Raw genomic sequence first — 24,267 nt, 5'->3', positions numbered from 1 at the left:
ATGGGGTTCCCCATAATTTTAGTCTCTAGCAGAGGTTAAGCAGACGGCTGGGGCAGATGTTTGAAGCCTGGGAAGGGGGTAATACCCACGGAGCTTCTCAGGCTACTAATATCAGCCCCCAGCTGAATACCTAGCCTTTACTAGCTATTAAAATGGGGGACCCAAAAAGAAAAAATGACGTGGGGTCCCCCCTATTTTAATAGCTAGCAAAGGCTAGGCAGACAGCTGGGGGCTGATATTAATAGCCCAGGAAGGGTGCCATGAATATTGGCCCCCTCCCAGGCTAGAAACACCAGCTGTCAGCCGCCCCAGAAATGGCGCATCCATGGATGTGCCAATTCTGGCACTTAGCCTCGCTCTTCCCACTGCCCTGTAGCGGTGGCAGTGGGGTAATAGGGCTGGGGTTGATGTCCTCTTATAATGCCAGCTGACATCAAGCCCCCAGGTTAGTAATGGAGAGGCGTCTATAAGACACCCCCATTACTAACCCCATAGTCAAAGTTTAAAAAAAACAAACACCCAGAATAAAGTGCTTTAATTGAAATAAACACACAATTCTTTATTGTTCTAAATTAAACCATACTTACCATCACGCCCATTCCAGCTGAAGCCAACGATCTCCTGTAATAAAAGAAAAATAATAAACCAACCTCATCCTTATCTTTCCATAGTTCCCAGGACAGCTTCAGCTCTGCTACATTCACATGACAGGCTGGATCGCAGCCGAAAGCTGCCATCCAGCTTGCCATGCCTCAGACACTGAGAAGCGCAGGCATGCTTGCGCTCCTCAGTGTCTCGCTGTGACTGCATTCAGATGAGCCGAGTTCATGTCCAATGAACTCAGCTCACCTGATGCACGTCACTGACAGCGTGGGAGAATTCTCCTGCACTCAGCGCTTGAGCAGGAGAATTCTCCCACGCTGGGATGGCATTCTGATGACAGGCTGGATCGCAGCTGAGCGCTGCCATCCAGCTTGTCATCCTTCAGAGACACTGCAGAGCGCAGGCATGCTTGTGCTCTGCAGTGTCTCTGAAGCGCTGGATCGCAGCAGAGCGCTACCATCCAGCTTGTCATCCTATGAATGCGCCATTTCTGGGGCGGCTGACGGCGGGTGTTTCTAACCTGGGAGGGGGCCAATATTCATGGCACCCTTCCTGGGCTATTAATATCAGCCCCCAGCTGTCTGCCTAGCCCTTGCTAGCTATTAAAATAGGGGGGACCCCACATCATTTTTTTTTTTTGGGTCCCTCATTTTAATAGTAAAGGCTAGGTATTCAGCTGGGGGCTGATATTAGTAGCCTGGGAAGCTCCGTGGGTATTACCCCCTTCCCAGGCTTCAAACATCTGCCCCAGCCGTCTGCTTAACCTCCGCTAGAGACTAAAATTAGGGGGAACCCCACGCCAATTTTTTTTTTTTTTTTTTTTAATAAATCCTTTAACACTAAATGACAAGTACAGTAACCAACACTGTCACTGTACTTCTTATATATGTGACTGACATGTTTCTATCTATCTAATCTATGTGTGATGCTCTATTCTTTCTGTTCTAAATTGTCGGGTATCTGTGTATGCCGCTGCTGAATTGCCGGACAGCTTTTTTAAAGAGAAGGGTGCATGAAAATCGGAGGGCACTAGTGTGTTCCAAGTGCCCTGCTATGTTTTTTCACGCACCCTCCTATATACCCTGTCTGCCTATATATTCTGCCTGCCTGACGTTTAATTGAGCACTGTTCCCATCGATTTGGGCAATTTTTGACCTTCTGCAGACCGCCGGGGGGGACCTCCAGAAAAATGCTCGAGTTTCCCATAGACTTACATTGGGCTCGTTGCTCGGGTCGAGCACCCAAGTATTCCAATGTGCTCGACCCGAGCTTCGAGCACCCGAGCTTTTTAGTGCTCACTCATCACTAGTAGAGACTAATTCACACTTTTTCAAAAAGATGCAGTGCATTTATTTAAAGGGTTGGTGCTAATCATCTTCCTCATTAAGTGGGAAAAGGGACAGGTGACATCACTTCTGATACCGGCGGGGACGTGTGCCTGATCTATCCAGAAGTGAGCAGAGCAAGACAAACCCTTAAAAAATTAGATTGACATCCACCCGTGTCAGATATCCTGCAGAGAATATGCAGCGCCTTACAGTGGTACTGTAACACGCTGGATGAGGTGGGATGAAATTTCATCCTCAAATTGCAGAAAAAAAAATCCTAATCAGAAGTGGACGGGCACTGCTGACTTTAAATATGCAGCATGTTCAGTAATGCTGGAAAGTTTCATCACAAAGTGTTAAATCTGCAGTTAAGTCACAGCATGTCTGCAACAAAAATACACAATAGATGGCATATTTTACTGCTGCAGAAACTCTGTAGCATACCCATCTTTAGGATGGCGTGGGTTCACGTAAAACGTAGGCTCCCGATTCATCAAGTATGCATTGGAGTCAGAAGCGCCAAATCCATGAAGAAGTGTGTGACACTGCCAGAAATCTAGTTTAGTTAGACTCTGGCATACACTTCTATTTTAAGTAAAGGGCTATTCCCATCTTGCAGATCCTATCCCAATATGTAGTAGGTGTAATAATATTTAGCAAATACCTTCAATTAGAAATGTAGTACAGTTCTTCTGATTAGCTATGTCACTTTCCCCATGTGCAGGGCATTTCAGTAGCTTAGGTATCCATGGTTACGACCACTCGTATAGTGACAGTTGTTACTGGTGGTAACCATGGATATCGAAGCTTCATAAGGAGTAAGCAACATAGCTTATCAGAAGAACTTTACTATATTTCTAACTGGAGGTATTTACTAATATCACACCTACTACATATTAGCAAAGGGTCTTCGAGATGGGAATACCTTTTTAACGCAACTTTATGTGGCTTTCGTTATGGTGAACTTGTTGGGTGCGCTTTGCCGCCTGAGTTTCGCTTACTTTTCAAAAAGTTGGACTGGGTGTAAAAATGTTGCAACTTGTGCTGTAAGTTTTGATTTGTGCAAAACTAAAAAAATTCCAGTATTTTAAGCAGTTTTACACCAGAAAATTGGAAAAAACTGCATGCTGAATCGGGGCGATGGTGTTTCAATAAAAACATTTTTAAGAAAATGCTCTCGTGTAGATGTTGCTGTCACATGCTTATGGCTCCTCATGCTGTTTTTGACTCCCTCTCAGAAAAAGCTCGTAATCAGTTCAGGGCCGCTGCACACACATACTAAGCGCTCTGCCCCATCGCCCTAGTTTTCTTGTTCATGGGCGGTGGAGTGATTCCTGTGAATGTGCAGGTTAGCACTGCTAAGTGCTTTCTTTACTTTCCACATGAGGTGGGGAAACCAGGAAAATGATCAGCCAGCAGGGGTTGGCAGAATAGTAGCAAAAACCTTCATCAGGAGTAACCTGCTTATTTTAATGCTTTAATGACTATTATTGCTGATGTATCTGTAATATGATTTTTACATTGATTGTAAATGACTTTAAAATGTCTTTTTGGGCTCCTAAAAATGACTGAAGTGTCGCTTTCCCTTACAGTATAAAGGAGCACATGTTAAACCAGGTTTTGCGGAACATTTTTACAGCAACCCGACCAGATATAAAGGCAGGGAAAATATGTTGGTGAGTATCTGCCTCCGTATGTACAGAAGTCGTGTTTGGACGGTCTTTCGGTCAGTGATAGATGTATTTTTTATTTTTTTTTCCCCCCTTTCTCCATCAGTATTACGACACAATTGAAGATGCGTTGGGTGGTGTCCAGGAAGCTCACTTTGATGGGCTGATTTTTGTCCATTCTGGCATCTACACAGATGAATGGATCTACATAGAGTCTCCAATTACGATGATCGGTGCAGGTAATGTTTCACTAGTAGTCTCTGCGTGGGCCGTCGCCGTCTATGCGTGGGCTGTCTCCGTCTCTGCGGACCCTGCAGGGGAGCGGCACAGTCTGTTAGAAAAACAAAACTATATGGCACCTCCAAGCAATTCTTTTATCTGTGTAATATCCTAAGCTACGGACATTGCACAAATAACTAAAAACAATTGTGACAGTCTGTTAGTTTATTGTACTTACCCTTGACCTAAACTTTGTCGTCTAAGTTTAGCAGAGAGGATCTCTGAAGACGTAACATAGCAGTAAAACTCTCCAATTCGACCCAGCTCGCTGACTGATTCTGAGATAATTCATTCTGTAGACAGTGCAGCACAGGGGCTATAGAAAGCAAATTGCATAAATTTCTATTACCCAAGTTTGCAAAAATTATTTTTGGCCCAAAAATATAAAATGTTTTGTCCTTACAGCTCCAGGAAAAGTTGCTGACAAAGTGATCATTGAAAACACTAGAGACTCCACGTTTGTGTTCATGGAAGGATCAGAAGATGCCTATGTTGGGTATATGACCATCAGGGTAAGATTTTTTTTATGTATTTCATTGTTTGGTAGATACTAATTAAATCATTAGTCATATTCCCTCTTAGAAAGTTCCTATCTCTGTACCCGCTGTCCCCAATTTTCCCCCCTCCTGCTCACCTCGCGTCCCTTAGGTTATTTAAATCCCTTGGTGACATCTGCCGCACGTGTATGGCGGATGTGTGCACTAACTGTATGGAGCGAATTCATGTTGCTGTGAACAGCGTGGGTGCTGGGAAAGCAACAACACACTCCAGCCACATGAGGTCTGGCATCGTCCTGCATTAGGAGGAACCCAGGGCCAACCGCACCAGCATATGGTCTCACAAGGGGTCTGAGGATCTCATCTCTGTACCTAATGGCAGTCAGGCTACCTCTGGCGAGCACATGGAGGGCTGTGCGGCCCTCCAAAGAAATGCCAAAGAACTCCAGGATTGGCAAAGTCGCCACTGGCGCCCTGTGCTCTTCACAGATGAAAGCAGGTTCACACTGAGCACATGTGACAGAAGTGACAGTCTGGAGATGCCGTGGAGAGCGATCTGCTGCCTGCAGCATCCTTCAGCATGACCGCTTTGGCAGTGGGTCAGTAATGGTGTGGGGTGGCATTTCTTGGGTCAGTAATGGTGTGGGGTGGCATTTCTTTGGAGGGCCGCACAGCCCTCCATGTGCTCGCCAGATGTAGCCTAACTGCCATTAGGTACCGAAATGAGATCCTCAGACCCCTTGTGAGACCATATGCTGGTGCGGTTGGCCCTGGGTTCCTCCTAATGCAGGACAATGCCAGACCTCATGTGGCTGGAGTGTGTCAGCAGTTCCTGCAAGATGAAGGCGTTGAAGCTATGGACTAGTCCGCCCGTTCCCCAGACCTGAATCCGATTGAGCACATCTGGGACATCATGTCTCGCTCCATCCACCAACGTCACGTTGCACCACAGACTGTCCATGAGTTGGCGGATGCTTTAGTCCAGGTCTGGGAGGAGATCCCACAGGAGACCATCCACAACCTCATCAGGAGCATGCCCAGGCGTTGTAGGGAGGTCATACAGGCACGTGGTGGCCACACACAATAATGAGCCTCATTTTGACTTGTTTTAAGGACATTACATCAAAGTTGGATCAGCCTGTAGTGTGTTTTTCCACTTTAATTTTGGGGGTGACTCCAATCCAGGCCTCCATTGGTTAATAAGTTTGATTTCCATTGATGATTTTTGTGTGATTTTGTTGTCAGCACATTCAACTTTGTACAGAACAAAGTATTCAATGAGAATATTTCATTCATTCAGAACTAGGATGTGTTATTTGAGTGTTCCCTTTATTTTTTTGAGCCGTAAATGTGTTGTGAATAAAATATATATATTAATAACAATACGCGCACGGAAACAAAATGCAATATATATATATATATATATATATTATTTTTATATTTTCCTTGCAGACATGACTCCTTTAGGGACAGTCTGGGTGCAGGGTTCATGTCTGGCCCCCTAGTAGGGATGGGCATGGTACTGTTCAGTGGTTGCCATTCTGCTTACTAATTTAGCATTGAAACTGGGTTGTACTGTGCCGTAAGTGAAGGAGCAGGTCATGGCAACGTCTTCTATTTCCTAGTGCCTTTGATTGTCTGCCTGTAAGAGATGAGAAACTAATCACAGGAAAGTGCTGAGTTTCTATCAGCTTCATACTGCAAAGTATAGAATTGTGTTACCGATATATTTTATAGATCTGTGTTTTAATTATGATTTATGTGTTTTTTTTTTTCCCCTCTCTCTTGACCCAGTTTAATCCCGATGATAAATCTGCCCAGCACCACAACGCCCACCATTGCTTAGAGATCACAGTGAACTGCAGTCCGGTCATTGATCACTGTATCATTCGCAGCACTTGCACAGGTATGTGACTTGGTTCCTATTATATTATAGAGGACCTAAACCATCAACCACATGTATTCATTTATATTTTTTTAATTTTAATAACATTGTTGCATTCGTCTTTCTTCTGCAGTCGGCTCAGCCGTATGTGTGAGCGGCCAGGGGGCTTGTCCCACCATCAAACACTGTAACATCAGTGACTGCGAAAATGTCGGCCTGTATATCACGGACCACGCAGAGGTAACCAGCGTTCATTCAGTGGTGTAGTGCGCATATTTTATATTTAATAGATTTTATTTTTTTTATATTATCGTTTTAATTTTAAATATATATTATTGTTATTATATATTTATTTTTTGCTTAGGGGATTTATGAAGACAATGAGATTTCCAATAACGCTCTAGCTGGTATATGGGTGAAAAATCACGGCAACCCAATCATTAGGCGAAACCATATTCACCACGGCCGGGATGTTGGAGTCTTCACATTTGACCATGGCATGGTAGGTTCTGCTTCTGGCATTGGGACAAAATTATTTTTTGTTTGTTTTGCTACGCTGTGCTCCATTCAAATAGTATGGGACTGATTGAAATGGCAGAGTGGAGCCCTCCAATAACTAGTTTGTGGATTTGTTTAAGGTGACACAAGTGCGAAAGATTTGTATCAACTTTTTTTGTTGAATTTTTGGATTCTGAAAACTCCCTTCTGCTTCCAGGGCTACTTTGAAAGCTGCAACATACATAGAAATCGAATAGCGGGCTTCGAGGTGAAGGCCTACGCCAATCCCACTGTGGTCAGATGTGAAATTCACCACGGCCAGACCGGTGGAATTTATGTCCATGAAAAAGGGAGAGGGCAGTTCCTGGAGAACAAAATCTATGCAAACAATTTTGCTGGTGTTTGGATTACCTCAAATAGTGACCCAACCATACGGTAAATATATCCGTGTACATGGTAGTATATATGGCCTACTTGTGCAGGCCAGGGTAGTTATACATATGTATTGCAAAATAAATGGTGTTGATCAAAACTACTCTCCCCATGACTCATGTCAGCGGAAAGCTTAGTTTTGGCTCTTGGAGGAGGAAAAGGAGTAGTGCAAAAATGAAAAATCGCCTGGTCAGAAAGGGTTAAATCCGTTGGTTTATTATGTCTCGCATACGCTGGCACATTGTGCATCAGTGATATCCAGCCTGTGCATCTCAAGCACTTGTAAAACTAAACCCCCAGCGCAAAATGTGCAACATGGGAATAACCGCTGATACTAATGTGACCGGTCATTGGTTTCTTTTGTTTGAGACCCTTGTTTGGGTTTGTATAAGACTTTATATTATCCACACTTTGCTGAAAGTCTTTATTCTTGTATTTACAGGGGAAATGCAATTTTTAATGGAAACCAAGGTGGTGTGTATATCTTTGGTGATGGGAGAGGCCTTATAGAAGAAAATGACATATATGGTAAGCTGTATGTTGTCCTTTTATTTTTCTAGCTGTGTTTTTTTTTTGTCATTGCTGATTTTATGTGCCGTTCTCCGCAGGCAATGCTTTAGCGGGCATTCAGATCCGCACAAACAGCTGCCCTATCGTCCGACACAACAAGATCCACGACGGTCAGCACGGTGGCATATATGTGGTGAGTGTTTCATAAAATCTTGTCTAGATACAGGTGCATCTCACAAAATTAGAATATCATCAAACAGTTAATTTATTTCAGCTCTTCAATACAAAAAGTGAAACTCCTATATTATATAGAGTCATTACAAACAGAGTGATCTATTTCAAGTGTTTATTTCTGTTAATGTTGATTATGGCTTACAGCCAATGAAAACACAAAAGTCATTATCTCAGTAAATCAGAATAATTAACAAAAACAGTTGTAAAGGCTTCCTAAGCGTTAAAGTCCCTTAGTCTGTTTCAGTAGGCTCCACAATCATGGGGAAGACTGCTGACTTGACAGATATCTAGAAGGCAGTCATTGACACATTCCACAAGGTCCCAGAGTCTGGAGGAAGAGTGGAGAGGCCACAATCCAAGCTGCTTGAGGTCTAGTGTGAAGTTTCCACAATCAGTGATGGTTTGAGGAGCCATGTCATCTGCTGGTGTAGGTCCACTGTGTTTTATCAAGACCAAAGTCAGCGCAGCCGTCTTCCAGGAGATTTTAGAGCACTTCATGCTTCCCTCTGCCGACAAGCTTTTTGGAGATGGAAATTTCATTCTCCAGCAGGACTTGGCACCTGTCCACACTGCCAAAAGTACCAATACCTGGTTTACACACAACAGTATCACTGTGCTTGATTGGCAGCAAACTCACCTGACCTTAACCCCATAGAGAATCTATGGGGTATTGTCAAGAGGAAGATGAGAGACACCAGACCCAACAATGCAGACGAGCTGAAGGCTGCTATCAAAGCAACCTGGGCTTCCATAACACCTCAGCAGTGCCACAGGCTGATCGCCTCCATGCCACGCCGCATTGATGCAGTAATTGATGCTAAAGGAGCCGCGACCAAGTATTGAGGGCATTTACTGAACATACATTTCAGTAGGACAACATTTCTGATTTTAAAAACATTTTTCAAGTTGTTATAAAGTATTCTAATTTACTGAGATAATGACTTTTGTGTTCTCATTGGCTGTAAGCCATAATCATCAACATTAACAGAAATAAACACTTGAAATCGATCACTCTGTTTGTAATGACTCTATATACTGTCATATGAGTTTCACTTTGTATTGAAAAACCAAAATAAGTTAACTTTTTTATATTTTAATTTTGTGAGATGCACCTGTACATAGTGGGGGGCCTGTAGAACACTATGAAGAGGCAAGACGGAAACTACTAGGTATGCATGACGGACAAGTTGTCATGACAAGTTGTCATCCTAAATCTTGGCTCATTAGCCAAAAAAGAGACATTAGACAGAATTATATTAGGAGAACATATATCTAAAGCAATGTTCATTCTAGCCAAAGTTGAAGCTATGGCTATTTATTGATGTACGATGTAACACATTTTGACCACGTGTGGCATATGTGATAAAACGCGTCACAACATTGTCATTGAAGGGGTTTTCCCATCTCCAAGACCCTATCCCAATATGTAGTAGGTGTAGTAATAATAGCAAATACCTCCAATTATAAATGTAGTATAGTTCTTTTGATTTGCTATGTTGCTTACCCATGTGCAGGGCACTGCAGTAGCTTAGGTATCCATGGTTACAACCACTAACAACTGTCAGAGTGGTCATAACCATGGATACCTAGCTACTGCAATGCCCTGCACATGGGGTTGAAGGCATAGCGAATCAGAAGAACTATACTACATTTCTTACAAAAAAAAAAAAAGAGTATGGACCGAACCTCCCCAAAAAAATCATGCGTTGATCTAATGCCTCTCGGCAAAAATATATATAACTGAACATGAGGTTCTTAGTTTAACATTCTGATCAGACTGTATGAAACCACTGCCACGTCACAGCAAACCTCTTAGTGGGTCCTAACGTTTCCTGCCTTAAAGCAGTGGTGTCGTGTGCCAACCACCGCCGCAGCGATAATGCACCAGCAGGGCGGGCGGCTCGGTGCCTCATAGCACCCATGCTGCAAGACAGAGTCCCCATGACTCCAAGCCGAGCTGCCCCACACCGCCTATACTACATTTCTAATTGGTGGCATTATTATTAATAATTTATTTTTCCTACTACATTTTAGGATAGTATCTTGGAGATGGGAATACCCCTTTAATGTCCACATTGGCGTCTGTGTCTTTTACAAAGTGATGTGAATGACACAATATGGTTAACGTCCCCCTGCAGATATACCATTACTTTAATGCAAAATACCCACTCAAAATTATGATTGATACCTATAGACCATTTTCTCTACTAGATTCCTACAGGACGGTTCAGGCGCTTTAAGACCAAAACTGTAGATTATTTCTTACCCCCCCCCCCACTAATATTGCCATCTTGTTCTCATCTGATGCAAATATTGAGGTGTCTTTTTTTTTGTATCATTGATTTTGGTGATTTGTGATTTTGCTTTTTTATCTCGCAGCATGAAAAAGGACAGGGTGTAATTGAAGAGAACGAAGTTTATAGCAACACCCTGGCTGGAGTTTGGGTGACGACAGGAAGCACTCCGGTGCTACGGAGGAACAGGATACACAGCGGAAAGCAGGTATACAGCAATCAGCAGTACAGCGTGGTTTCTAAGTGATCACTGCTCATTTAAATGCCAAGATTATAGCCAGTCCTCCACGTATCGCAGAGCTCAGTATTTTTTCAGTCAAATATATAATGGCGCACATGTGCACAATCTGCTAATGTGACCAGAAATCCCCTGCTAAGTCCACATGTGACACACCATAGGTGGGCTGTCTACTGCAAAGTACAGCATGCAGCAAATGTTTTCGTGCTGCATGGACTTCTCTAATCTCCCAGATCTATACACAAACTTGGGCATCTACAGTACACACCAGTAACCCTGCTAGTGACTGATGTATTGCTGGTCAGTGGATGGTGCAGCTCCAAATATCAATTAAAGCAACTTTTATTTTTCCAAGACACAAGGTCCCATCTCTGCACTTATTGCTATATATGAGTCTGGGTGTTTTTAAAGAAATGTGCACCACTCCTCTGCCTCCCAGTTTCTTGTTTGTGGGGGTCGGTGCACACCTGAAGACTGACCATTCTGGCCGATCTCCCATTCTGAAGTGTTTGCTCTACCATGCTGCAAACAGTGGCAACTTTGCTTCTGCCTCTTCAGGAGTGCAATGGGTACTGAAGCTCGCTGGGTCCAGCGATCTGACCAGCTCAGCTGTGATCTCCTTGCTTAGAAACGTCAGAGGTGGTCGGTAACCTAGGAGGAGAACACTATTGAATTAAAAATCCCTCCCCATCTTCAGAGCAGAGGATTTTTAATATACGGTAAATTGTGGAGTTGCTTGTCATTACAAGCGCTTAGTAATTTTACCCTTTTAAGTTTACTTTCATGCAGTTTTTTTGCAGTGCCTTCTTACTGTATGCATCGGGAAAACTCTGCATATCAGTCAAACTTATCCATAGGCCTAAACATATCCCATTAACACGAACCTATGGGCGGTGAATCTGTACAGGGGCAACCGTCTGACATTATAAATCTGTAAATGCTCCTCCTGACTTGTACCTCGTACACTGAAAAACTGTAGTAAATTCCCAGTAGGTAGAATTGTTATATATGCACTTTATTTGTCTTGTAGGTTGGAGTCTACTTCTACGACAACGGCCACGGAGTACTAGAAGACAATGACATCTATAACCACATGTATTCTGGTGTTCAGATACGGTAAGTTCATTTTCCTCATCTGTTCTCAGTGGTAAGTCCAAAGCGTAATGTGTCTAATGTCCTGTAATTCATCATCGTCTAGAACTGGAAGTAACCCTAAAATTAGACGCAACAAGATCTGGGGAGGTCAGAACGGGGGAATACTTGTCTACAATTCTGGTGAGTTGTTAGCCATGACTGCAGACTGCAGTCGGTGGTGTTATAGCCGTGTACTAACAATCGTGCCGTTTGCACAGGCCTTGGCTTCATCGAGGATAATGAGATTTTTGACAATGCAATGGCCGGAGTCTGGATCAAAACGGATAGCAACCCAACATTACGACGAAACAAAATCCACGATGGGCGGGATGGTGGCATCTGTATATTTAATGGTGGCCGAGGTAAGGTGGCGTAGCCTACAGAAAAGCTGCATGCGCCAATTCTGATGGCATAATGCTGCTCTGCAATATTCTACAGCGCCACCTAGTGGCAGACTTGTGGGATTCTCTGTTTTATATAGGACCCGCTTCACTGTTTCACCGTATGGAAAGTAAATGATGTCGACCAGGGATTACAGACTACAATATCTTTGTAATTTTGTGTGGCAGGGCTGCTCGAAGAAAACGATATCTTCAGGAACGCTCAAGCTGGCGTCCTAATTAGTACCAACAGTCACCCTGTCCTACGAAAGAACAGGATATTCGATGGATTTGCTGCAGGTTAGTTATATGGAATAATTCTAAGACGAAATATAAGTATACAGGAGCGTTGCTTTACCCTTCATCCATTCTCAATACGTCAAACCACAGAGACTCAATCCGTCTCTTACTGATATCCGCCTTAAAATTACACTGGATGTGAACATGCTGTCCTGGTGCTGCCTGCGTTATACAGCTGGCACCCGAGAGTAACCTATCAGATGCCCCTGTCAATTGTGATTGCCATCTAGGAGGTTAAGAACAGTGAAGTGAAGGGGACGAGGGTTGCTTCCAATACCGATCACCCTCCCCTCTTCCCTGAAACGCAGTTATGGGGTACCAATGGGTTGTAATGGGATCTGGGGACCTACTGACAGTCCCTGTGTATGCCATGTTAGTACACCCATGAAGCCAAGCCTGTGGCTACATAGTAGACCTGTAATTATATAGTAGACTAAAATACAGTATTGTATAGGCCATCAAGAGATTGCAGGTTCAAGTACCCTAATGGGACTAAACAAAAGAAAAAAAATTAAGGAAAAATTGTAAAAAAAAAAGTTAAGATACCCCTTAATCATCGCATTCATAATTAATAAAAAAGGAGATTTTTGTGTACTCACCGTAAAATCTTTCTCTTAGCCTCTAATTGGGGGGACACAGGACCATGGGTGTTATGCTGCTGTCCACTAGGAGGCGACACTATGCTTAATCTGAAAAAGATTAACCGTGGCTCCTCCTCTGCGGTATACACCCCTGGACTGCATGAGCCTTCTCCAGTTTTGTGCAAAAGCAGTGGGAGGAACGTAACATGGATAACATAAGCATGCCTATAAGAAGGCAACTATGTACGAGCTCAAGAAAAAAACAATAGGAGAACTCAACATAACAGCCCGGAACGGGCAACAGGGTGGGAGCTGTGTCCCCCAATTAGAGGCTAAGAGAGAGATTTTACGGTGAGTACACAAAAATCTCCTTTACTCTGTCGCCTCATTGGGGGACACAGGACCATGGGACGTCCCAAAGCAGTCCCTGGGTGGGAAGCAATGGACGAATTTTGTGTAGACAGGCCCCTATAATTGGGGCACTGCCGCCTGCAGACTACGTCTACCCAGGCTCGCGTCTCCTGAGGATTGGGTATGAACCCTGTAGTGTTTGGTAAACGTGTGTAGGCTAGTCCAGGTGGTTGCCTTACACTCTTGTTGCACCGAGGCCTGGTGCCGAATGGCAGAGGAGGCCCCTACCGCAGGTGTAGAGTGTGCCGTAATACCTGCTGGAAGAGGAGAATTTTTGAGGCTGTAGGCCTCTTGTATGGTGGATTTGATCCACCTGGCAAGGGTAGGTTTGGAAGCTGGCAGACCCTTGCGGCCGCCTTCCAGAAGAAGGAAAAGAGAATCAGACTTCCGGAAGGGCGCAGTCCTAGACACATAGATACGCAATGCCCTGACAAGGTCAAGCGTATGCAGAGCCTTCTCCACTCTATGAACCGGGACCGGACAGAGGGATGGCAGTGAAATTTCCTCATTGAGGTGGAAGTTGGACACAACCTTCGGAAGGAAGGATGGAACCGTTCGGAGAACTACCTTGTCCTGGTAAAAAGCCTGGAAGGGTCGTCTGCAGGAGAGTGCTGTGAGTTCAGACACCCTGCGTAGCGAGGTGATTGCCACTAGGAAAACCACTTTCTGGGATAGAAGGCGGAGTGAGACTTCCCTAAGGGGTTCAAAAGGTGTTTCCTGCAATGCTGTCAGCACCAGGTTGAGATCCCACACTTCTAGTGGTCGTCTGTAGGGGGGAACCAATCGGGAAACCCCCTGAAGAAATGTCCTTAATTGCGGCTTGTTAGCAATGCACCTCTGAAAAAGCACTGAGAGAGTTGACACCTGGCTCTTAAGGGAGGCCAGGGACAGTCTGGCCTCCAGACCCGATTGGAGAAAACCAAGTACCCTGGGGAGGGAATAAGGGAATGGGGTCTGGTCACGAGAATCGCACCAGGCAAAGAAGGCTTTCCAGGTACGGTAATAAACCTTTGCAGAGGTTGGCTTCCATGCTCTGATCATGTTTCCAATGACGTCAGGCGAGAACCCTAACTGGGTTAAAACCCAGGTCTCAATGGCCATGCCGTCAAATTGAGGGCCCCTGAGTTCTGGTGGTAGAACGGGCCTTGTGACAGAAGATCCGGGTGGTCGGGGAGACGCCAGGGGACGTCTGCTGTGAGCTGCACGATGTCTGTGTACCACGTACGTCTGGGCCAGTTTGGTGCGATTAGGATGGTTGGAACTCCCTCTTGCTTGATCTTCCTCACCATTCTGGATATCAGGGGGAGAGGTGGAAAAATGTACAGGAGTTGGAACTGGGTCCAGTCCTGAACCAGGGCGTCCGCTCCTAGCGACCGCGGGTCGTGTGTTCTGGCCATGAAGTTGGAGACTTTGGCATTGAAGTGGGATGCCATTAGGTCCATGCCCGGAGTCCCCCAGCGATGGCAGATCTGGTGAAAAACTTCGGGATGGAGAGACCACTCTCCTGAGTCCATTCCCTGCCGGCTGAGGAAGTCTGCTTCCCAGTTGTCCACACCCGGAATGTGGACCGCAGAGAGAACCGAACCTGTGTCTTCCACCCAGTGGAGAATGCGTGTCACTTCTTGTATCGCCTGGGCACTGCGCGTCCCCCCTTGGTGATTCACATATGCCACAGCCGTGGCATTGTCCGACTGTACTCTGATGTGAGAGGCTGCCAGTAAGTGATGGAAGGCTCTCAACGCCAGGAGAATGGCACGAATTTCCAAGATGTTGATGGGCATGGTCGCTTTTGCTGGGGACCACTTGCCCTGTGCTCTGGTGTAGGTGTACCGCACCCCAACCCGTCAGGCTCGCGTCGGTGGTCAGAACTTTCCATTGACCCATGAGAAAGGATTTCCCCTTTGTTAGTGAGGTTGGCTTGAGCCACCAGTGCAGGGACCTCCTGGTTGACTATGTCAACTGGAACTCCCTGTCGAGAGAGAAAGGGTTCCTGTCCCATGACTTGAGGATGGCTAGTTGGAGAGGCCTGAGATGAAGCTGGGCAAATGGGACCGCTTCTATTGCCGCCACCATCCTGCCAAGGACTCTCATGGCAAACCGGAGAGAACGAGGGGGTTTGCGAAGTAGGGTGCGGACTCCTAAACGGAGAGGCAGTGCCTTGTCCTTGGGAAGGAGTACTAGACCCTTGAATGTTGACTAACATTCCCAGGAAGGTCAGAGACTGACTCGGGGTTGGTGATGTCTTTTGTAGGTTGACTAACCAGCCAAGGCGACTCAGAATGTCGATTGTGATTGAGACGCTGAGTTCGCAGTCCTTGAAGGTGGGAGCCTTGATGAGGAGATCGTCCAGATATGGAACAAACTATTATGCCTCTGGAGTGCCGGACAGCCATGGTGACTGCCATGACTTTGGTAAACACTCTGGGAGCTGTGGTGAGTCCGAACGGGAGAGCCACGAACTGGTAGTGTTCCTGGTCGATTGCGAACCTGAGAAATCTCTGATGGGTGGGTCTTGAATGTCTATGGAGGCGCGAAGTTCTCCTTTCTCCATGGACGCAATGATGGACCGAAGTGACTCCATGCGAAAATGACGTACCCGTACGTATTTGTTGAGCTGTTTTAGGTCCAGTATGGGCCGTACGCTGCCTCCTTTTTCTTGGGATTACGAATAAATGTGAGTAGAACCCTTGGAAGCGCTGGGCCGTGGGGACCGGTACTATGACTCCTGCTTGAAGAAGCGAGGAGACCGCGGGGTGGAAGGCAGGAGCCTTGGCTGGCGGTTTTGGGGGAACAGACAGAATCTGTTTGGCGGGTTGGAAGTGAACTCTATCTTTTATCCTGAAGACACTAGTTCCCTGACCCACCTGTCTTCTGTAATAGGCAGCCAGACTTGGTGAAAGAGCGAAAGACGGCCGCCTAAAGGTGGGGTGTCTTCCGGAGTCCGTGAGTCATGATGAGGAGGAAATGTGAGATTTTCCTCCTTTAAATTTTGTCTGGCCTGCCCTTGATTGCCAGGTTTTGTCTGACTTTTGCGTGGACCGCGGTTGCTATTTTGTGCTGGTCGCGAGACGGACCAGCCGGAAGAGTTCCGAAAGGATCTTAATCGTGCTTGTTTGTTCTTTTTGTAAGTGTTTGGGCTTCAGTTGGGGGAGAGAGGTACTCTTACCCCCGGTGGCGTTGGATATCATTGTGTCCAACTGTTCACCGAAAAGCCGACCACTGAGGTATGGGAGGTGTGTGAGGGACTTCTTTGAGGCTGCATCTGCTTTCCATTCCCGCAGCCAGAGGATATGCCGAATCGTGATGGAGTTTGATGCTATCCCCGCTGCACCCCTTGCAGAATCCAGAGCTGCATGGAGCATGTAATCTGCTACAACTGCTATTTGGGCCGCTTGGTCCGACAGTTCAGGGGTAGATGCTTGTAGGCCAGTTTGTAAATTTTGGGCCCAGGCCAAGATGGCCTTGGCAGCCCAAACTGAGGCGGGAGCCAGGGAGGCCCAAGAGGCCTCGAAAATTGAACGAGCCATGCGTTCCACCTGCCGGTCTGCTGTGTCCCTGAGGGTTGAGCTATCTGGCAGTGAAAGGAGTGTCTGTGCTGCTAGTCTGGAGACTGGGGGATCCACTTCAGGTGGATCTGTCCACTGTTTGGTGACGACCTGTGGGAAGGGGTACCGCGCCTCCAGATATTTGCGATTAGTAAACTTTTTCTCAGGTTGTGAGAACTGCTTTTTAAGGATCGCTTTAAACTCTGGGTGGTCAAAGAAGACCTTAGGCGTTTTCAGGACTCCGTCAAAGGAAATCTTATGTCCTGGTGTCTCCAGGGATGGGTCGGAGATGTCCAGCACCCAATGGATGGATGAGATTATATCATCAACTAGCACTGTATTGCCAGGGGGGATAGGGATTAGGGACCCTTCGGTTTCCTTGTCTGAGTCGGAATCACAGATGTCTTCTGAATCCTGTGTATCACTAAGGCGTCTCCTGCTGGGAGAACCGGAGCGGAGGCCTTCTCTGGTCAGGGATGGCTGTGGGGATCTGCATGGTCTGTCCCTGTCAGGGGACGGTCTAGATGAGCTGGGAGTACGGTGTCTCTCACTGGAAGGGGCCGACCGTGTGGTATGGGATGACGCAGATGAACGTGACCTGTGGGTCCGCTTGCGTCCTGACCTAGACGTGGATGTGCCCCTGCCATCATGTCCCCGAGTGGAACTCTCCCTTTGCTGAGTAGTGTTCATAGCCGAGCCATGACTCTGCAGAGCCTGAAGCAATGTGGAGTTATCTATAGACTGCGACATCTGAGTGACCCATTCCGGTGTGGTATTAGGCACCGAAGTATTGGCAAGTGCTTCATGGGGCTCTGGCGCAGCAGTCTGCATGCAGTCCTGGCAATGTGGATATGTGCTGCCACTGGGGAGAGTATTACTGCAGGCTGTACAGAGTGCATAATAAAATTTTTTAGGTGTGCCTCCTATGCGACACTAAGCAAAAACTGGAGAAGGCTGATGCCGTCCAGGGGTGTATACCGCAGAGGAGCCACTGTTAATCTTTTTCAGATTAAGCATAGTGTCGCCTCCTAGTGGACAGCAACATAACACCCATGGTCCTGTGTCCCCCAATGAGGCGACAGAGTAAAAATAATTAAAAAAAAAAAATCTGTAAGTCATTTTGATCTCAAAATGGTTCCAGTAAGACTACAGCTCATCCTGTCAAAATTCAAGTCCTTGTACAGCTGTCATCCTAAAAGAAAAAACATGGTTTCAGACTTCTGCACCTAAAACAATTTTTTTTATTTTTTTATAACCATTAATTGTTCTGAGCTGTAGCAGGGGTTACTGTGTAGTTTTTACTGCAAAGTGTATATTGTAAAAACAATGGCCTATTTGTTGTGTTTATTTTACTTCCTTTTGCCCCCTGTTTTTCTCTACATTTATATGGTCTTATTAATTATCTCAAGAACAAGCCCTTATGTAACAGTTATGGTGCTTGGACAATTGAGAGGAAGAAAAAAAAAAATTGGTTGCGTCTCCTAGGATTTGAAGTTAATAAGGGTCCATCTTTCTTTGCTGGGTTCTGGTGATGGATCCAGCATGGCTGTCATGCCGGCGAGAACTAACCATCTTATTGGAGGATCGTAGTTGATGTGATGAACCAGTTGTGGTATATTAGGGAAGGGCATGTACAGAGATGCCAGGGGCAATAATAAAGGAATCATGATATTAGGGGATCAATGTACAGACGGCTCCCAAATACCCTGACCAAAGCCGAGCCTGGACAATCACGCACATATACGGGGACACATCGTCTAGTAATGTGTAGAGGATTTGGAATAGCATTTCTGATCATGTCTTGTTTGTTTTGAAGGTATTGAAATCACAAACCACGCGACTGCGACCCTAGAAGGCAATCAGATATTCAACAACCGGTTTGGAGGGCTATTTCTGGCATCTGGTGTTAATGTTACCATGAAAGGTACAATGCCGCTCCTGGGATAATGCACAGAACCAGTGTTACTGCACCGGCGGCGCTTGGTCTACAAGTTTCCACAATCTTTTTTTTTTTTTTTTTTTCCCCTAAAAACCTTTGCCACATGCTTTTTTTTTTTTTGGGGGGGGGGGGGGGGGGGAGTGGGGATTTAGCCATATGTAATTAACAAAATAGAATTGAAATTTTCTATGAAAACTTTTTTTTTTTTTCATATTTTATTTATTTAATCTGAGAATATTTAAAGAAAAAAAAATATATTGTTCCACTATGCAGGTGCTGTGTGTGGCCAAAGGGCACGGCCACAAGCGGGGACACATGAGCGTGCAAGTTTGCATGCAATGCTTGGTCTGCTGACATGCCCCTGCAGGCAGGCGGGGGGCTTATGTATTGGGTACACATGACAGTCGCATAGTGGCACTATCCTGAAAGGGCCTTTTTTTATTTTTTTTATTTTCCCCTGTCCAATGAGAGTTAAAGTTGTATTCTCACAACTTTAAAGGTAGTAGGGTTGGAAGGCTTTTATATATTTCTCCCCAGCGGCATAATGACGCCTGGTAGAGTAGAACATGGGCGCTGAGGTATCGGAGTATCTGCATATGGTATATACCCCCCAAAAAACTGGATTGAATCCAATCAGAGAAAATGAGTGGAAGTTTTTCTTAAAGGAAGAGTCTTTATTTTTCTCTGACAGGTTCCAATCTCTCTTTTAGCCGATGGTTCAGATCCCAGTACCTATGGCCCGCTTGCTGTGAGCCAATCCATTATTTTCTAGTCTGCAGTAGGCTCATGATGCCATTAAGTATTCCGGTCCTATTTTTGTATTTCTTGCAGATAATAAAATAATGAACAATCAAGATGCCATAGAAAAAGCAGTCAATAGAGGCCAGTGTCTATATAAGATATCAAGTTACACCAGCTACCCCATGCATGACTTTTACAGGTAACATTTCATTGTTTTGATCTGATGGGATCACAGCTAACCAACTTACATTGCAGATTCCCTTTTCTCTAAGCTGGGATCCTGTGCTACGTCCTCTATATTTCTTGCCATAGGAGTGTATTCTTCTGCTGCTCACCATGCAGGGCGGATACTCGCTTTTCTCATTCACTTGGCTCTTAAAAGTTAAAATATTCTTCCATGTAAGGATAATGCACTTCATCTGTTACCAAAAAGTGTAGCAGCATCCCATTACAACAGCTGATAATGCTGGACCACATCCGTGCACAAACAAAAAGTTCCAGCAATGCTGCATCTATTATGATAGCCACCAACAAGACTTGGACTTTTTTTTATTCCCCCACCAGAGCCTCTTAGTGGAGCCCAAAACATCACAGAAAAAAAAGCAGTCATACCTAACACTACCTGGTCACAATACTAATGTACTGCAGGATGTAGCAGGATCCCGTGATAAAAGGTGGAGGCCGCACAGGTGCAAACTACTGCTGAACAACCACCATCATCCATGAGGGGGTGGTTGTTCAGTATTATAAATGCACATGTATATGCCATGGTGCACCACATGTGCGAGTGATGCCTATTTACAGCATATTGGTGACACCCATACTGTTAAATCAGCTGAACTTCCCAGAACTGAATGTCCCCCCGCCACCCCCCCCCCCCTCTCTCTCAAGAACAGATGCTCTAACTCCGTCCACCAACACTACAGGACCTGGCCACATCCTGCAAAGATGACAAAATGCATGAGGTATTGGTTGATATTTTTCCAAAAATGCGCAAGTTCACAACCTGCATCAAGGTGCCACCTCCGCCTTTTATCAAGGGGGCGTGCTGCATCCTGCAGTAGATTAGTATTGTGACCAGGTTTTGGTGTGCAGATAGCCTCTTCACAAAGGAAGAGGACTTAAACTTTAGTGCCACTTATCGGGGTAGCAACCCTAAGTCACGATCAACACTTTTAACGAGCTTTGGCACATGTTTTGGGTTAAGAAACCAAACCAGACATATGTTTGGGATGTTTGCCACTCATCAGTGCAAAGCCAGACTGAATTAGCTAGGGGAGAAGCCTCTGACTGGGTCTGACGCTGGCTTGGAACTCTACACAAAGAGAAACATATCTCCTTTGACGGCCTGTCATAGGCCTCACCTAGCTAAATTGTATCTCCTGCTTTGCACTGATGGGGGGGCAAATTCCTTGAAACACATGTATGCAAATGAAGTGTCTGGTTTGGCTTTTTATTCCAAGTCGTGTGCCAAGGCTCGTTAAAGGGTCGATATTGACTTTTAGGATTGCTACCACAATAGGTAGTGCAAGAGTTCAAATCCTTTTTCTTTCTGTAGAGGCTATTTGCATATTTAAATTCCCAGAGGAGCATTGCATGGTTTATAATACACCGGCATGTGACTCTTCACAAGGTGTAATGTTACCCAGAAAGCTGGTGTAAAATCTTTGAAAAGAAGCAACTTTTTTTTGTGTAACAGGGTGCTACACGTAACTTTTGCTGTTTTCAGCTCCGTTAATGGGTGGGGCTGGGAGTGGATGAGGCCCAGTCAAATCCATCAAATTCATCCAGTATTCTGCCATTTTGTAAGCCAGAAATTCTACTTCAGTCACTGACTGGAGTAGCATTTCAAGCTTTTAACTCGTGACTCGAGAGGCGCCAAATTCATTAGTGGCATGCGCTAAGCAGTCTTACTGAATCGTCCCCTTTGACTCCAGGTATTGGCTGCTTTTTTTTTTTCTTTTCTGTGAGTTCTGTATTTGCTGTCCTTTCAGTGAATTGTCCTTAGTAGAGCCCTTTATTATTGGTGTATACAACCCCTGGCAAAAATTATGGAATCACTGGGCTCGGAGGATGTTCATTCAGTTGTTTAATGTTGAAAAAAAGCAGATCACAGACATGGCACAAAACTAAAGTCATTTCAAATGGCAACTTTATGGCTTTAAGAAACAATAAAAGAAATCAAGATGATAAATGTGGTACTCAGTAAGGGTAATTTTTTTCAGACCAAGCAGAGGGAGAAAATTATGGAATCGCCCTGTAAATTTTCATTTCCAAAACTAACACCTGCATCAAATTAGATCTGCTCGTTAGTCTGCATCTAAAAAGGAGTGATCACACCTTGGAGAGCTGTTGCACCAAGTGGACTGACATGAATCATGACTCCAACACGAGAGATGTCAATTGAAACAAAGGAGAGGATTATCAAACTCTTAGAATCATAGAATCATAGAATGGTAGAGTTGGAAGGGACCTCCTGAGTCATCTGGTCCAACCCCCTGCTCAAAGCAGGATTCACTAGATCATCTCAGACAGATGTCTGTCCAGCCTCTGTTTGAAGACGTCCATTGAAGGGGAACTCACCACCTCTCGTGGCAGCCTGTTCCACTCATTAATCACCCTAACTGTCAAAAAGTTTTTTCTAATATCTAATCTGTGTCTCCTCCCATTTAGTTTCATCCCATTGCTTCTAGTCTTTCCTTGTGCAAATGAGAATAAAGATGATCCTTCTACAATGTGACAGCCCATGACATATTTGTAGACAGCTATTAAGTCTCCTCTCAGTCTTCTTTTTTGCAAGCTAAACATTCCCAAATCCTGCAACCATTCCTCATAGGACATGGTTTGCAGACCAGTCACCATTCTGGTCGCTCTTCTCTGAACTTGCTCCAGTTTGTCTGTCTTTTTTAAAATGTGGTGCCCAAAGCTGTACACAGTATTCCAGATGAGGTCTGACCAAAGAGGAGTAAAGACCGATAATGACTTCACGTGATCTAGACTGTATGCTTCTGTTAATACATCCCAGAATTGTATTTGCCTTTTTTGCTGCTGCATCACACTGTTGACTCATGTTCAGTCTATGATCTATTAGTATACCTAAGTCTTTTTCACATGTACTGTTGCTTAGCTCTATTCCTCCCATTCTATATATGCTTTTTTCATTTTTATTGCCCAGATGTAGTACTTTGCATTTTTCCCTGTTAAAAACCATTCTGTTGGTTGCTGCCCACTGCTCCAGTTTATTTAGGTCTTTTTGAATCCTCTCTCTCTTCTCTAGTATTAGCTATCCCTCCTAGCTTTGTGTCATCAGCAAATTTAATCAGTTTACCCTCAATTCCTTCATCTAAATCATTGATAAAGATGTTGAACAATACAGGTCCCAGGACGGAGCCCTGTGGTACCCCACTTGAGACATTCATCCAGCTGGATGTGAAGCCATTTACAACCACCCTTTGAGTCCGATCACTAAGCCAGTTATGAATCCACCTAACAGTTGCCTTGTCCATTGCATACTTGGTCATTTTTTCAATAAGGATGGTGTGAGATACTTTGTCAAATGATTTGCTGAAGTCAAGATATACTATATCTACAGCATTTCCCTGATCCACCCAGTCAGTGATTCTGTCATAGAAGGAAATTAAGTTAGTCTGACATGACTTGTTAGTTACAAACCCATGCTGACTCTGGTTAATCACTTCATTCTTATCCAGGTACTTACATACATGTTGTTTAATAATTTGTTCAAAGATCTTTCCTGGTATAGAAGTCAGACTCACCGGCCTATAGTTCCCTGGGTCCACCTTCTTCCCCTTTTTGAAGATAGGAACAACATTTGCTCTTCTCCAGTCTTCTGGGACTTCTCCTGTTCTCCAAGAATTTTCAAAGATTATGGAGAGTGGTTCTAAAATTTCTTCTACGATCTCCTTGAGTACTCTGGGGTGTAATTCATGTGGACCTGGAGACTTGAACTCATTTATGTTAGCTAAATATTCCCTCACAATCTTTCTGTTTACAGATAACTTGGATTCCTCTATTCCTTTAAAAGGACATTGAAGATCAGTTGATGTTACATTTTCTTTCTGAGAGAAAACAGATGCAAAATAGGAATTAAAAAGTTCGGCCTTCTCAACATCCTCTCTTACCATTTCTCCATTTTCATCCTGTAAAAATCCTATAGCATCTTTGACTTTTCTTTTACTTTTGACATACCCCCAAAATCCTTTTTTATTGCTTTTGACATCTCTTGCAAGCCTTAATTCATTGTCAGCTTTAGCTAACCCGATACATGCCCTACAGGATCTGCAGACTGCATTATAATCTTCTTTAGATATGCCTCCCTCTTTCCATTTAATAAACATTTCTTTCTTTCTTTTTAGCATGTGTTTAAGTTCTGTGTTCATCCATCCTGGTTTCCTTAAATGCTTCCCATTCTTCCTACTTTTCGGGATTGTTAACGATTGTGCTTTGAGAATCTCATTTTTAAAAATTTCCCATCCTTCCTGGACATTTTTGTCCTTAAGGACATCCAGCCATTGGATCCCTCCTATTCTCTTTCTGAGTCTTTTAAAATCTGCCTTTCTAAAATCTAACCTTGAAGTTTGAGTCTTCACATGTCTTCCTCCTCTAGTTATCCAAAATTCTATAATAGCATGATCGCTGCCTGCTAGGGTCCCAGCCACCTATACCTCCTCAACCATTTCCTCCCTGTTTATAAGGATTAGATCCAAAGTAGCAGATCCCCTTGTTTTCTCCCCTACCTTTTGGCAGA

General features: G+C 44.6%; 1 protein-coding gene across 2 annotated transcripts in view; it reads left to right on the top strand.

Moving 5' to 3' along the window:
• FBXO11 (F-box protein 11) overlaps nt 1-24,267 on the top strand; it is a 103,908-nt gene that overhangs the window by 72,374 nt on the left and 7,267 nt on the right. The window contains exons 6-21 of one of the 2 annotated variants that reach the window (XM_073672085.1): nt 3,524-3,607; nt 3,708-3,840; nt 4,286-4,392; nt 6,172-6,283; nt 6,396-6,502; nt 6,627-6,764; nt 6,978-7,195; nt 7,635-7,720; nt 7,801-7,895; nt 10,316-10,438; nt 11,499-11,584; nt 11,667-11,743; nt 11,821-11,964; nt 12,172-12,282; nt 18,636-18,743; nt 19,590-19,698. In XM_073672085.1, the coding sequence (XP_073528186.1) occupies nt 3,524-3,607; nt 3,708-3,840; nt 4,286-4,392; nt 6,172-6,283; nt 6,396-6,502; nt 6,627-6,764; nt 6,978-7,195; nt 7,635-7,720; nt 7,801-7,895; nt 10,316-10,438; nt 11,499-11,584; nt 11,667-11,743; nt 11,821-11,964; nt 12,172-12,282; nt 18,636-18,743; nt 19,590-19,698 (1,838 nt within the window). The remainder of the gene's footprint in view (nt 1-3,523; nt 3,608-3,707; nt 3,841-4,285; nt 4,393-6,171; nt 6,284-6,395; nt 6,503-6,626; nt 6,765-6,977; nt 7,196-7,634; nt 7,721-7,800; nt 7,896-10,315; nt 10,439-11,498; nt 11,585-11,666; nt 11,744-11,820; nt 11,965-12,171; nt 12,283-18,635; nt 18,744-19,589; nt 19,699-24,267) is intronic. The other variant, XR_012318075.1, reaches the window with a different exon arrangement.

Source organism: Phyllobates terribilis, unplaced genomic scaffold, assembly GCF_046119375.1.
Source record: "Phyllobates terribilis strain yellow unplaced genomic scaffold, ASM4611937v1 Scaffold_3__8_contigs__length_932513732, whole genome shotgun sequence".
NCBI lineage: Eukaryota > Metazoa > Chordata > Amphibia > Anura > Dendrobatidae > Phyllobates > Phyllobates terribilis.
Note: the sequence above shows the minus strand (reverse complement) of the source record. Positions and strands in the feature narration are given on the sequence as shown.